The 12,523-nt window shown below is 39.8% G+C and overlaps 1 protein-coding gene across 1 annotated transcript in view; it reads right to left on the bottom strand.

Annotated features, from left to right (window-relative positions):
* Nucleotides 1-3,335: 3,335 nt before the first annotated feature.
* LOC113010939 (uncharacterized) overlaps nucleotides 3,336-12,523 on the bottom strand; it is a 31,282-nt gene continuing 22,094 nt past the window's right edge. The window contains exons 46-75 of the mRNA XM_080293307.1: nucleotides 12,377-12,475; nucleotides 12,189-12,292; nucleotides 11,957-12,095; nucleotides 11,751-11,869; nucleotides 11,517-11,666; nucleotides 11,252-11,422; nucleotides 10,859-11,168; nucleotides 10,661-10,737; nucleotides 10,316-10,521; nucleotides 10,064-10,187; nucleotides 9,793-9,929; nucleotides 8,383-8,638; nucleotides 8,036-8,278; nucleotides 7,763-7,939; nucleotides 7,529-7,674; nucleotides 7,353-7,443; nucleotides 6,870-7,259; nucleotides 6,642-6,768; nucleotides 6,447-6,565; nucleotides 6,170-6,366; nucleotides 5,907-6,090; nucleotides 5,667-5,832; nucleotides 5,460-5,584; nucleotides 5,044-5,352; nucleotides 4,748-4,951; nucleotides 4,363-4,659; nucleotides 4,133-4,237; nucleotides 3,954-4,049; nucleotides 3,729-3,863; nucleotides 3,336-3,462 (exon numbers count right to left, since the gene is read on the bottom strand). Coding sequence (XP_080149433.1) covers nucleotides 3,442-3,462; nucleotides 3,729-3,863; nucleotides 3,954-4,049; nucleotides 4,133-4,237; nucleotides 4,363-4,659; nucleotides 4,748-4,951; nucleotides 5,044-5,352; nucleotides 5,460-5,584; nucleotides 5,667-5,832; nucleotides 5,907-6,090; nucleotides 6,170-6,366; nucleotides 6,447-6,565; nucleotides 6,642-6,768; nucleotides 6,870-7,259; nucleotides 7,353-7,443; nucleotides 7,529-7,674; nucleotides 7,763-7,939; nucleotides 8,036-8,278; nucleotides 8,383-8,638; nucleotides 9,793-9,929; nucleotides 10,064-10,187; nucleotides 10,316-10,521; nucleotides 10,661-10,737; nucleotides 10,859-11,168; nucleotides 11,252-11,422; nucleotides 11,517-11,666; nucleotides 11,751-11,869; nucleotides 11,957-12,095; nucleotides 12,189-12,292; nucleotides 12,377-12,475 — 5,024 coding nt within the window. The 3' untranslated portion in view covers nucleotides 3,336-3,441. The remainder of the gene's footprint in view (nucleotides 3,463-3,728; nucleotides 3,864-3,953; nucleotides 4,050-4,132; nucleotides 4,238-4,362; nucleotides 4,660-4,747; nucleotides 4,952-5,043; nucleotides 5,353-5,459; nucleotides 5,585-5,666; nucleotides 5,833-5,906; nucleotides 6,091-6,169; nucleotides 6,367-6,446; nucleotides 6,566-6,641; nucleotides 6,769-6,869; nucleotides 7,260-7,352; nucleotides 7,444-7,528; nucleotides 7,675-7,762; nucleotides 7,940-8,035; nucleotides 8,279-8,382; nucleotides 8,639-9,792; nucleotides 9,930-10,063; nucleotides 10,188-10,315; nucleotides 10,522-10,660; nucleotides 10,738-10,858; nucleotides 11,169-11,251; nucleotides 11,423-11,516; nucleotides 11,667-11,750; nucleotides 11,870-11,956; nucleotides 12,096-12,188; nucleotides 12,293-12,376; nucleotides 12,476-12,523) is intronic.

Here is a 12,523-nt window from a genome sequence, read left to right as displayed (position 1 = left end):
ATGTGTTGTGTTTGTGGGGTCTTCACTCAGCAATATGAGTAGTATAATTGTGTTGCTATGCTAAAATTTGCAGTAAGTCATATTTAATTGATCAAGGAGCATGACCTCCCTAATAGTGTGTCACATGTAATACATGTGTGTATGTTCTATGTTACTGTAACTCGTCATCAGCTGTTTCTGAACAGAGAAGAAAAATCTTGGTCCGTTCAGCAGATCAATAGCACAATAGTATATAAAATGGGTATTTGTTGTACTTGCATGTACATCTCTTGGGTCTTACAAATAACGTTGCCTTCCCCTTTCCTCTACACAGTTTTAATAGACAAAATGATTTCTGGTGGAAGAGCAGTGGGAGTTTTCCTGATGCTGGACTTTATTTCTTGGTTATTGTTGTTATATTATTATTATTGTTATTGTAAAATTATTCATATTGTGTTTCAACTCTGTCTCTATGATAAAGAGACAGAGATATAAGGAAATACACACAGATGTGAACGTTTAATTTCATTTTTGTATTGATTGATTCATTTTGCAAAAAGTTTTAGCCCAACATAAATTAAGAGCTCTACATGCAAAGTGTTCTTAATTTTAGAGGTCATAACTCTTCTCACAAGAATGCAAATTATTTTTGTCTTTCTCCAGATGAAGCAAACCTTTTATTTCATTTAGTTTTCTATTAAATAAATGACCTTTTGCCACTAGAACAAAAGACGAGAGGGCACAAATGACCCCTGACTATGTAGCTATATACTTCAACCTGCTATCAGATGTGACATGCAGCTAGTGCACTTGGCTGGCTTCTGTTGACATGGAATTGTTTTCTTCCCTTTATCCTTGAGCACAAAGATAACTTGTGAAATTCCTGTTGGCTGCCTTTGAGGGCTTGGCGGTTCAGAGTATAGCTTGGGGACAGCTTGTGACGCAAGTAGTTGAGATTGGTTTGTATTTCTTCTTTGACCAGCAGCAACAGGTGATAACCTCAAGGGAACATAACAATATGCTATATATACTATAGCTAGCGTATTGTGGGATAATATATCATTTATATAAAGCAATATACTATAATTAATCTACGTTCAGTGCAAAATGCATGAACAAATAAACCTGTATGTGTTACAAATGAAACCTCTAAAACAAGACAAGGAGGGCAAATCAGCTTTCAAAGTTTCTCATCAGTTTCTTTTCTTTGTTTGTTTGCTGTTGTTTTTTTTGTTTGTTTGTTTGATGAAGGTCTGATGAAGGTCTGGCACAAATGAAATCCTTCTACAACCTCAATTATGTGACTTTCTATCAGATCCCATTTCCTTCTCCTTTACTTATCCTCTGTCTATTCCAGGCTCTAGGAGAGTACTCTTCCAGCCATTTAAGGTCTCATTCCCAGCTGTCCACGGTCTTTGTGTCTTTGACTTTTATGATCACATGAGCACACAAAAGAAGGTGTGAGGCACCTTGCCTCACTTAAGTGTGAAACTAGATCCAGCAAAGCTATTGGCAGAATTTGTCCTATGTTACTGTGAAAGGTCACTTCTAAGTGGTGTTGAACTTTAACAGAGGCTTACAGGAGTTGATTGTTCTCCTCCCTTGTCCTCTTCTCACTCATTCAGACTATGGACCTCTCTATAGGATCAAGTCCAGAGTACTGCTTGTCTTCAGATGAGGTAGTGACCAAGAGATCCTCTCATGAAATATTGAAAAGGTAATGTTGGCCATTTAAAGATTTTATTATCAACTTTTTGTTTTACTTTATGCAGAACTTCTCATTCCTGATTGCGGAAATGGCAAAAATAGAAAACATTTCTTTTAGACCTAATATGCTCATATTGTTAATGTACTATTTCCTGTTGGAGGACACACCAAGACCAGATTATCTGCTGCCAGTCTGTCAAGTCTGCTTGTATCCTGTGCTCCAAATGGCCCTCCCCAGTCTGGCTCCAAAAAGAGAGTGCTTGTTAAAAGAAAGAATGGGCACTACTACTGATGTGAAGGTTAGTAGTTTTCACTTTTATAGTTTAGTTTTTCAGTATGTTAGCCTTTAGTCATATCAAAATGGAAAGAAATAGTCAGAAATAAATGGTTGTGTCTCTGGATGATGTCCAGTTTTCTATACCCGAAAGAAGTAGTGAGAAGATGGCTCATATTTATGCAAAAAGAGTAGTCTGTGAGCTTGTTTTGTTAATTATCTATTGTGGGTGCATGTGGAGTAGAAATGTCTCACTTATCAAGCACTGTGTCATTTACAGTTCTGTACATAAGCATATTGTTCTTAGTAGCTTCCTAGAGTAATAATAATAATAATAGTTCAAGACTACATTCATAAAATTCTTCTGCATTTTCTAGTTGGTAGTGTCATTTAAGTAAGTGTTATAGAAAAAAAATGGATTTATTTTCTTATTTGAATCAATCAACCTGAATTCTGCAGTCCTCTCTTCACATGTCACTAATTATTCTTTTAAAGTCTTCTTCAATACCATTGTCACCTATTTTAATCTCATTTAAATCCAGAACACCCAAAAAACATTTAAAAAAATGTTAGATGTCATGCTACAGGGAAATATAAAACATATAAAATGACTGAAATTTTAAAGAAAATGACAAAGCAAACTCTTCTTATCATGTAACATGTAGAGTAAGTTCCATTATCAAACTATAAGAAATGGATCTGTGAGCGCCATCTGGTGGTCATTTGATGTTTGACTGACTTCTGATGAATGAGGTATAAAAGCTGCCTAGTAATAATACCATTGTCTACCTTACAAAATAAAGCGCCTTGAGGCGACTGGTGTTGTGATTTGGAACTATATAAATAAAATTGAATTGAATTAATAATAGTCCCAATGGGAACGACTTTGTCATTTATAAGCTACACATAGTTTTCTGCAACACATTTTTTATTTCTAAAAGCTCAAAGAAATTGATTTAGTGACCATGGTTTCGAATTTTGTATTCTCTACTATATTGAATACCAAAATGCTTTTTTTATTGTAATGTATTAGTTTTTGTGATTTTGTCTGAAATCACAGTAAGTACAACTGACAACTTGTTCCCTCCTTTCATTGGAAAGAAGTGTGAGAGGGAAAACTACATATTACTATATCTATGGGGAAATTCAGTCAAATTACCGATACATTCCTTATAATGCAATTCTTTAATACCAGTAATAGACATTTAAAACATAACACTTTTACTTTATCTTTGTTGCTATCCTTTTAGTTAATTTTGATCTTATTTTTCTACTAGTTTGGTTCAAATTTTATATTTTTTTGTTTTGTAAAATCAAGTTTGGTTCTCACCAGTATAAACAGCAAACACTTTTATCAATGAAACTCACAACACTGTTTGAGATGCTCATTAACTTTATTCTACTAAACAAAAACACATGCATAGGGAGACTTCATTGCAGGACCAAGAGGTGTCTCAGAAATGATCATTTCAAGGTGAACTTCATTCTTCATCAAGTCCTTTCTGAAACAAGAAAGAGGGGAAAAGAGGATCATTAGTAATCATTTTTTGATTTGAAAAGAAGAGCTGGATTGTAAATGAAGTGAAAACAGTCAATGCTCACTCTACAGTGATTCTGCAGTGAGACTACAATGCATGCTTTCGCTTTTATTTTTGTCAATGATCCTTGAGATAAAAAGCTAGAATTTGTGTTGGTGATCTGTCAGCAGGATGCTAAGAGTCCTACTATTCCGGACTAACACTTTTTTTTAACATGTACACATACGAACCTTTGATCCCACATCACGGCTTTTGGCGCGCAGCTTGTTGACCTGAGACTCGGCAATGTCAGCTCGCTCCTCAGCTTCATCGAGCTCATGTTGAAGTTTGCGGAACTTGGTAAGATTACTGTTGGCCTGTTCCTCCTGTAGAACAGAAGCACAATATTGTTTGTAAAGAAAATATTCAGTCAGTGGTCAGATGTAAGGGCGGTATTTAAAATCTGTATAACTTACAGCTTCCTCTGCAGCCTTCTTGTAGGACTTGACCTTTAGCTGCAGCTTGTCCACCAAATCTTGAAGACGTGCTAGATTTTTGCGATCTTCTTCGGTCTAATTAGTACAAATTTTTACATAGTTTTGTTTCTGAGTATAATTTCCATCAGACAAGCTAACTGGTTAAGAATTAAAGTTACCTGATAAGTAAGCTCCTTGATACGCCTTTCATACTTTCTTACTCCCTTCACAGCATCGCTGGCCTTTTTCTGCTCATTTTCCACCTCATTTTCAAGTTCCTTGACCTATAAAATTCAGATCCCACAACAAAATTCAGATAACATCACTTAAATTTAGACCAGCTATTTATTTGATATATAGATGCTGTAGTCAAAGAGATTATAGGGAGAGACTGAAGTGTTATACCCACCCTGGCCTCGAGCTTCTGAATCTGCTTCTTGCCTCCCTTCATGGCGATCTGCTCAGCTTCATCCAGGCGGTGCTGCAGGTCTTTGATGGTTTGCTCCATGTTCTTCTTCATTCGCTCCAGATGAGCGCTGGTGTCCTGCTCCTTCTTCAGCTCCTCTGCCATCATGGCAGCATCAGTGATGGCCTTCTTGGCCTTCTCCTCTGCATTCCTGCACTCCTGCACTGCCTCCTCCACTTCAGTTTGAAGCTGGGATGTATCAGCCTCCAGCTTCTTCTTTTGGTTTATCAGGCTGGTGTTCTGGTGTTCAGATGAAAAATATGATTTTTTAAATTCCTGAGTATATTTTCAATAGATAGTTTCTGTATCAAGTCTTCTCCAGTCTTACCTGTGAGTGCAGTAGCTGCACTCTCTCACTGACATCCAGCAGCTCTTGCTCTGCAAGTTTGCGGCTTCTCTCCGTTTGATCCAGAGCTGCTCTCAGCTCCTCCACTTCAGCCTGAAGAAGGTTGTTGCGTCGCTCAACAATGGCAATGTTTTCCTTCATATCATCACTGGCTCGCAGAGAGTCGTCCAGCTGAAGTTGAGTATCCTTGAAGATAAAAACCCCCAAAATTTTAACTGATGTTTCACTTTGGTTTTGATTTTTGTTTCAAAGAAGTAGAACTGCTTGTTTATTCAGACCTTCAGATGGGCATGGACGGCCTTAAGTTGTTTCTGGGCCTCAGCTGCCTGCCTGTTAGCCTGGCTTAGCTGGATCTCCATCTCATTGAGGTCTCCTTCCATCTTCTTTTTCAGACGCAGGGCCTCATTCCTGCTGCGAGTCTCAGCCTCCAGAGAGCTTTGAAGAGTATCCACAGTTCGCTGGTGGTTTCTTTTCGATTGCTCCATTTCTTCATCTTTCTCAGCTAGCTTGCGCTCAATGTCAGCCTTTACTTGGTTAAACTCAAGTTGGGCTCTGAGAATCTTCCCTTCCTCATGCTCCAGTGTGGCCTGTCACAAATAGAAATTAGACACAATGACTACATAACTTGTAATGAATTAATCCTCACAACCTAAAATCTTTCAAATTTGAAAAAGGCCAGTATGCAGCAGCTTACCTCTGCTTCCTCCAGAGCTGTCTGTATCTCAGACTTCTCTTGTTCCAACTGCTTTCGAATCTTCTCAAGCTCATGAATATTCTTTCCACCTTCGCTAATTTGTTCAGTGAGGTCAGATATTTCCTCTGAGGGCATATTGTAAAAAATAAATGCCGTTATACTGTGAACAAACTGTTCATGTATGATTTTAATGGGTAATTATGTCACCTTGTAAGTTCTTGTTCTCTCTCTTCATGGTCTCCAAATGTTCAAGAGATTCTTCATAGGAGTTCTTCAGTTTGAAGAGCTCAGTGCTCAGAGACCTGGCATCTTTCTGAGAGCTCTCCAGCTCTGTTTGAGACTCCTCGTACTTCTGTTTCCACTCTGCCAAGACCTACAAGAAAGTTTTCATTTTAGATAAAAGATTGACCTTCTGCTTCAGTGAAATAATAAGTGCCGGATGAAAACCTTGTCAAAGTTTCTTTGTTTCTTGTCCAGAGCAGCAGCAGCAGCATTAGACCTCTCTACATCCACCATGAGATCTTCAATCTCATTCTGCAGCCTGTGTTTGGTCTTCTCCAGAGAGGAACATTTAGCATTCACTGCTTCAACAGCCTCCTCAGCCTCCTGCAGACGCTGAGCCAGCTTCTTTCTAGGTGATGAAAATATGTATTTGTGGTTAAACGCTCTTTACCTTTGCTGAGTTCGTGGACTTAGTGTATTTGGCTTACTTGGCCTCTTCTAGTTCTTCGGTCCTCTGGATGGCATCAGTTTCATACTTGGTTCTCCACTGAGCCACCTCAGAGTTGGCCTTGGACATGCTACGTTGCAGTTCAGCTTTAGCCTCCTGCTCCTCCTCATACTGCTCCCTGAGCAGGTCACAGTCATGGCGAGAAGACTGCACTGCATGGGCTAATGCGTTCTTGGCCTAAAAGAAAATGTATCTTTATGCACTGGGTGTACCAATGGTCTCTACCTAATGAGGTTACACTGATGATTATTTGCTACCTTGACTTCTTCCTCCAGTTGTCTTTTCAGGTCTTCAATTTGCTGAGTGTACGACTGTTTTCCTCTCGTGAGTTGAGACACCAGAGAATCCTTTTCCTCAAGCTGCCTCAAAAGTTCACCTTATTTAAGCATAACATTCAATTCAGTACCGCACACTGGCACAACTAAAATATGCTGTTCAGGTCTAATGCATACCGTTCTCAGTTTGAAGCTTTGCTTTCTGCATGGTGAAGTCATTGATGGCACGCTGTCCCTCTTCTGATTTTGTTTTATATTCATTCATCTGGTCTTCCAGAGACCTGCACATTTTCTCCAAGTTGTTCTGTGAACAAAAAGCAGTAGATGGCCAATCATGTACACAATTATAAAATTAATGTTTGATTTGGCAATGAGAACAATCCCTAATACCTGAAAGTAACTTACCTTTGCCTTGACAATTTGTTCCATATTGGAGACCACATCATCCAGCTCCAGTCTGAGCTCACTCTTCTCCTTCTCCAGTTTCTGCTTGACTCTCTGCAGGTTGTCAATCTGCTCTCCCAGCTCAGCAACACTGTCGGCTTGTTTCTTCCTGAGCGTGGCAGTAGTGGCTTCGTGGTGCAGAGTGGCCTCTTCGAGGTCTCTGCGCAGTTTCTGGAACTCGGCCTCCCTCTTCTTGTTCATCTCAATCTGGGCAGCTGTGGCTCCTCCAGCCTCCTCCAACCTCTCACTGATCTCCTCCAGCTCTCTGGCCAGGTCAGCTCTCTGCTTCTCCACCTTGGCTCGAGCAGCTCTCTCTGCTTCGAGCTCTTCCTCCAGCTCCTCAATACGAGCCTAGACCAAAATCAAGGCACACCATGCCATGAAATTTTGTTGCTCTACGTTACTTTTCACCACTTTTCACACTTTGTTCTATTCTTTTATCACCTGCAACTCCTTCAGTTTTTTCTGGAGCTGGGCACTCATTACTTGTTCATCTTCTATTTTACCGTTCAGTTGACTAATCTCAAAATCTTTCCTGTGGATGGAAAAAATATATTTTGCTGGTACAAAATAACTTTGTTATGAAAACAAGTGTTAGAAGTTCAGTTCTTAATTCTTACTTCTTCAGCCTCTCTTCGAGCTGCTGCTTATCATTTTCTAGGTCCATGATACTTTCTTGAGCTAACTTGAGGTCTCCTTCAAGCTTCCTCTTTGCTCGCTCAAGGTCCATACGGACTTTCTTTTCTTGTTCTAAAGACCCCTCAAGCTGTGGGGAAAAAAGTAAATATATATAAAAAGTAAATATATATAAAATGTAAATACATAAAAAAGTATTATTATTTAAAAGTTCTTACATCATCCACTTGCTGCTCCAGCTTAGCCTTGGCCTTGGTCAGAGTGTTGACTTTGTCTTCCTCACTCTGCAGGTCGTCCAGAGTTTGCTGATGAGCTTCCTGTAAAGCTTTCTTTTCCTTGGTCAGCTTGGCAATGATCTCATCCTGAGCAGCCATCTCTTCAACAAGGTTCTTGACCTGTTGCAGGTAAATGATGGTATTACAAATTCTGTGCACAGTTTAGAAACGTCTCTTTTTCATACCCTTGTTGTCAGAAATAGAAACATCAAGTACCTTGTTCTCAGTGGCATGCTTCTCCTTCTCCACTTTAGCTAGAGTTAACTCTAAGTCATCGATGTCTTTCTTCAGCTCGGAGCACTCGTCCTCCAGCTTCCTCTTCTTAGCAGTCAGTTCTGCATTCATCTCCTCCTCATCCTCCAGCCTCTCTGTCAGCTCTTTGATTTTGGCCTCCAGCTGAATTTTGCTCTTGATCAGCCCCTCACATCTTTCTTCAGCATCGCCTAGATTGTCTTGCTCCTGAAGACAAAAAGTATGACATACGCATTAAGCCGACAAACACACACAATACATGTGATGTTGATATTTGTTGTCATACTGTAAGAAACTATCCTTTAACATACAGCCTGAACTTGGAGCTGCAGGTCGTTCTTTTCTTGGAGAAGAGTGACCATTTTCTCTTCCAGTTCTTTCCTGCGGGCTTCTGATTTTGCATAAGCCTCTTTCAGTTTGGCAAACTCTTCCTTCATGTTGGCCATCTCTTTCTCAGTCTCTGCTGACTTCAGCAGAGGTTTGATCTTGAAGAACATCTTCATCCAGGGCCAATTTTTGACCCCCATGAAGGCACGGATGTTCCACTGGATCACAAGAAGAGCATCCCTGCAGACATTTGACTTGTAAAAAATTCTGTAGTAATCCAGACTCTGCTTATTTAATGTCAATCAATCGTTTTTTCAGTCTTCAGTTTGTGAGTGTGAAAGTATCTATTATATCTAAATAAACCTGAAAATATTAATTGTCAGAGTAAATTGTTTAATGTTGCCATTGTTGTACTTAAATTTGTAAACTTTGCCTTAAACAGCATGTTTAGATATTCTTTTGTTCTCCTCCCCGGCCTGTTGAATGCTGGGGAGGCTGGAATGTTTAACCGCAGGCACAGTCCATGTGAGATTCTGGTTTCCTTATCTTGTGGAGGATGTTCACTCACGGCCATTTAGCCATACTCATCTAGCCTAACCATTAAACCATTAAAGTTAGGCCATATACGGGTGTGGGGAGATGTCCTGTGGATAACTAGGAAATGTGGTTAAACAGTTGTAAGCATATATTGTGTGGCGGGAAGTCATGTATACACATACACACACACACACACACACACACACACACACACACACACACACACACACACACACACACACACACAGTGTTTTAACTTTTTGTGACCATATGGGTGGTGCTTGTATTCACTGAATAAAAGGCTGCAGGGAAGGCTGTTTCTTTGAAGTTGGCTGGGAAACAGGTGAGGAGCGTTCAGCTCCAAGAGCCTGGTTCCGACCAGCCTTCCCTTGCTATCAAGTAAAGACCGGTTAAGTTGTTGTCTTGCTTTCTTCATGGGTGATGAGTCTCTGAGCTAGCGGGCCTGCTAAAGCGCAGAACCAACATTAATTAATAAATAAATTACGTTCTTTATTTAATTTGTACCCTTTATGAAGATGTTTTCAGTGTTCCAAGGAAAATAAAATAGCTTGCTAGGATAGTGTAAGGTATTGAGACTACAATACAGTGTCAGAGGACTTTTACACCAAACTCATTTGGTTCAAACTTTTGGACTTCACCTGATCCTAAAAGTAATGTTGTGAAACCTCCTCAAAACTAAAGACCATAGCACACAACCTAGCGGTGTTTTTGACTTTCAGTTAATGAAAGGAAGACGAATGCTACCTTTATTAAAATGTTTTGTCATTTCTTTGATATTCCATTTTTCATGTAACTTTTGAACTGATTTGAAATCGGAGTTTCATTGTACCAAATACCTGCGTTCAACAATCTTCTGAAATTCAATTCTTGCAAGAACACCTCGGGATCTTGCTTGTATCCTCGTGATGATTAGAGCTAAACGGTCATCTCGCATCTCCTCCAGCAGTCCAAGCAACCCAGCTTTGAAGAATACCTAAGATCAAGAAACCCATGTTGAAGGCACTTTTTGTGTGTGTTAGAATTACTCTTGACCACTTTATTATCATCATGGACATGATAACACCAAGAATAACAGCATATGCCAAAATTTGTTCTATCAGTACTGACCTTGGTGTGACCCAGTTTGTACTGGTTGTGATCTATATCCAAAGAGCCCAAAAGCTTCTCTGAAGCCTTTTTGTTATCGATGAACTGTCCTTCAGGAATAGCACTTGGGTTTAAAATGCGATACCTGGGGGAAAAAAGTGAGCATTTCAACTTTATTTTATATTACATAAAATGTCAAACCACAAAAACACACCAGAATGGATAACTAAGAAATTTGATGTTGCTTATATTTTCCAATTATCTAACAGACACCTCTGCTTGAAATCTCCATAGAGGATCCTGTTGGGGAAACCCTTTCTGCAGATCCTGATGCCTTCCAGCACACCGTTACAGCGCAGCTGGTGCATCACCAGAGGGTTCTCCATGGCCCCTGGAGTCTTGGTCTCGTTGGGGATGATGCAGCGTACAAAGTGAGGGTGAGTCGACCTCAAGTTGGTCATCAGCTTGTTCAAGTTCTCCTGATAGCACATCATAGAGAAAAGAATTGCCATTGTCCTTCAAAATACATTACAATTCAAAATGACTTTTAAGGTCCTAAATTCAGGAATAATGTTTCTATTAACCAATCTATAACATGTACAGTTATACTGGTATTACCCTGTGCAAAGCTGATACAGTTTGGAAGGAAGAACCTTTCTTCTTGGTTCCACCTTTGCCCTTCCCACCAGATTCAGCTGTAAGATACAGTTGTTATTTGTGGGAAAGTGGGCAGGGGAAGGTTGGGCTAGTAGCTTATTACATGATGCTTTAATAATCACTTGTAAACTAAGATGCTAGTAATTTTTTAAAACCTACCCGAGTCAGCTCCTGCATAATTTGCAAAGAGAGTTGCAAGAAGTTTGACGGTCGACTTTTGGTACAATGCCACAACAGTCTCATTCAGAGGATCCTTGTTCTTCACCAACCAGTTGTTGATATTATAATCAACAGTTCCAGCGTAGTGAACCAGGGCAAAGTGAGCCTCTGGTTTTCCTTTGACAACTCTGGGCTTCTGGAAGTTGCTGGATTTTCCCAGGTGGTTGTCATAGAGCTTAGCTTTAAAGGTGGCATCACTGGCTTTGGGGAACATGCACTCCTCTTCAAGGATGGACATGATACCCATGGGCTAAAGGACAGAAAGTATAAGTGTTTGTTAAAGACTATATTTGTATTAGTTTTAGCTGAACATGTAATTGTACAGTGTTTCACCTTTTCAATCAGGTCGATACAGGCCTGCAGATCCATGCCAAAGTCAATGAAAGTCCATTCGATGCCCTCTTTCTTGTACTCTTCCTGCTCCAGTACAAACATGTGGTGGTTGAAAAATTGTTGCAGTTTTTCGTTGGTGAAGTTGATGCACATCTGCTCAAAGGTGTTGAACTGAAGTGAGACGGACAACAGTATGATCAGGATTTAAATTGTATTTTACATCCAGGACTACCATATAAGAAGAATATAATATTTCCAAACTCACATCAAAGATCTCAAATCCAGCAATGTCAAGCACCCCAATAAAATACTGCCGAGGCTGTTTGGTGTCCAGGGACTGGTTGATTCTTATTACCATCCACAGAAACATCTTCTCATACACTGACTTTGACAGCGCACCGATAGCATAGTTCACCTAACAAGGAAATGCATAAAAGTACACCTTGATAAAGTTTAGGGAATTATTTTGGAATTCTCCAAAAGTTTCATATTATCTCACCTGGGCCACATTTTGTCCCTTGGTGACCCACTCATTTCCTACTTTGACTCTTGGGTGACAGAGACCTTTGATGAGGTCAGCAGAGTTCAGGCCCATCAGATAAGCTACTTTGTCAGCATCTGTGGCAAAATAGCAGTTTTGATTTAAAGTCATCAGTGCCCACAGAGATCCTCACTGACTGTAGTTTGTCAATAGTCTTCTCTCACCTTCAGTACCATCAGCCTCTGCCTGCTCTTCTCTCTGCTTCTGTTTAAACTTCATGTTGCCATAGTGCATGATTGCACCAGTAAGCTTGTAAATACTGTTCTTCTCTTCTTGAGTGAAGCCCAGAACATCAAAGGCTTCCTGACAAAAATCAAAAACATTATTTTACTATTTTCGTTTTTGCTTTTGAATTTTCGACTAAAATTGCCGCAGTGCATCTAAGATTCAACTCACATCAGTGGCCATCAGCTCTTCAGAATCATTGATAGAGGCTACTGTTGTCTCTCCTTGGGAGATGAAGGCGTAGTCATAAGGGTTGTTGGTAATGAGCAGCATCTCTAAGGAGATAGAAAAATATAAAATTACAAAATGTCTAGCTGTTTTCCATATAGTGATAGTTCTTAAGGTTAATGACTGTGTACCCAGAAGTTCAGGCTTTATCTGAGACAGGATCTGGTAGAAAATGTGGTAGTCCCTCTCAGCTTTGAGCTGGAAGGTCACACGAGACTTTTCTAGAAGGTCTGTAAGAGAAATCAATTATTTGTAACTTATCTGGTATACAGATAAGT

The sequence above is a fragment of the Astatotilapia calliptera genome, chromosome 18 (genome assembly GCF_964374335.1).
Source record: "Astatotilapia calliptera chromosome 18, fAstCal68.1, whole genome shotgun sequence".
Taxonomy (NCBI): domain Eukaryota; kingdom Metazoa; phylum Chordata; class Actinopteri; order Cichliformes; family Cichlidae; genus Astatotilapia; species Astatotilapia calliptera.
The sequence above is the reverse complement of the archived record's forward strand: the minus strand, read 5'-3'. Positions and strand labels throughout refer to the sequence as shown.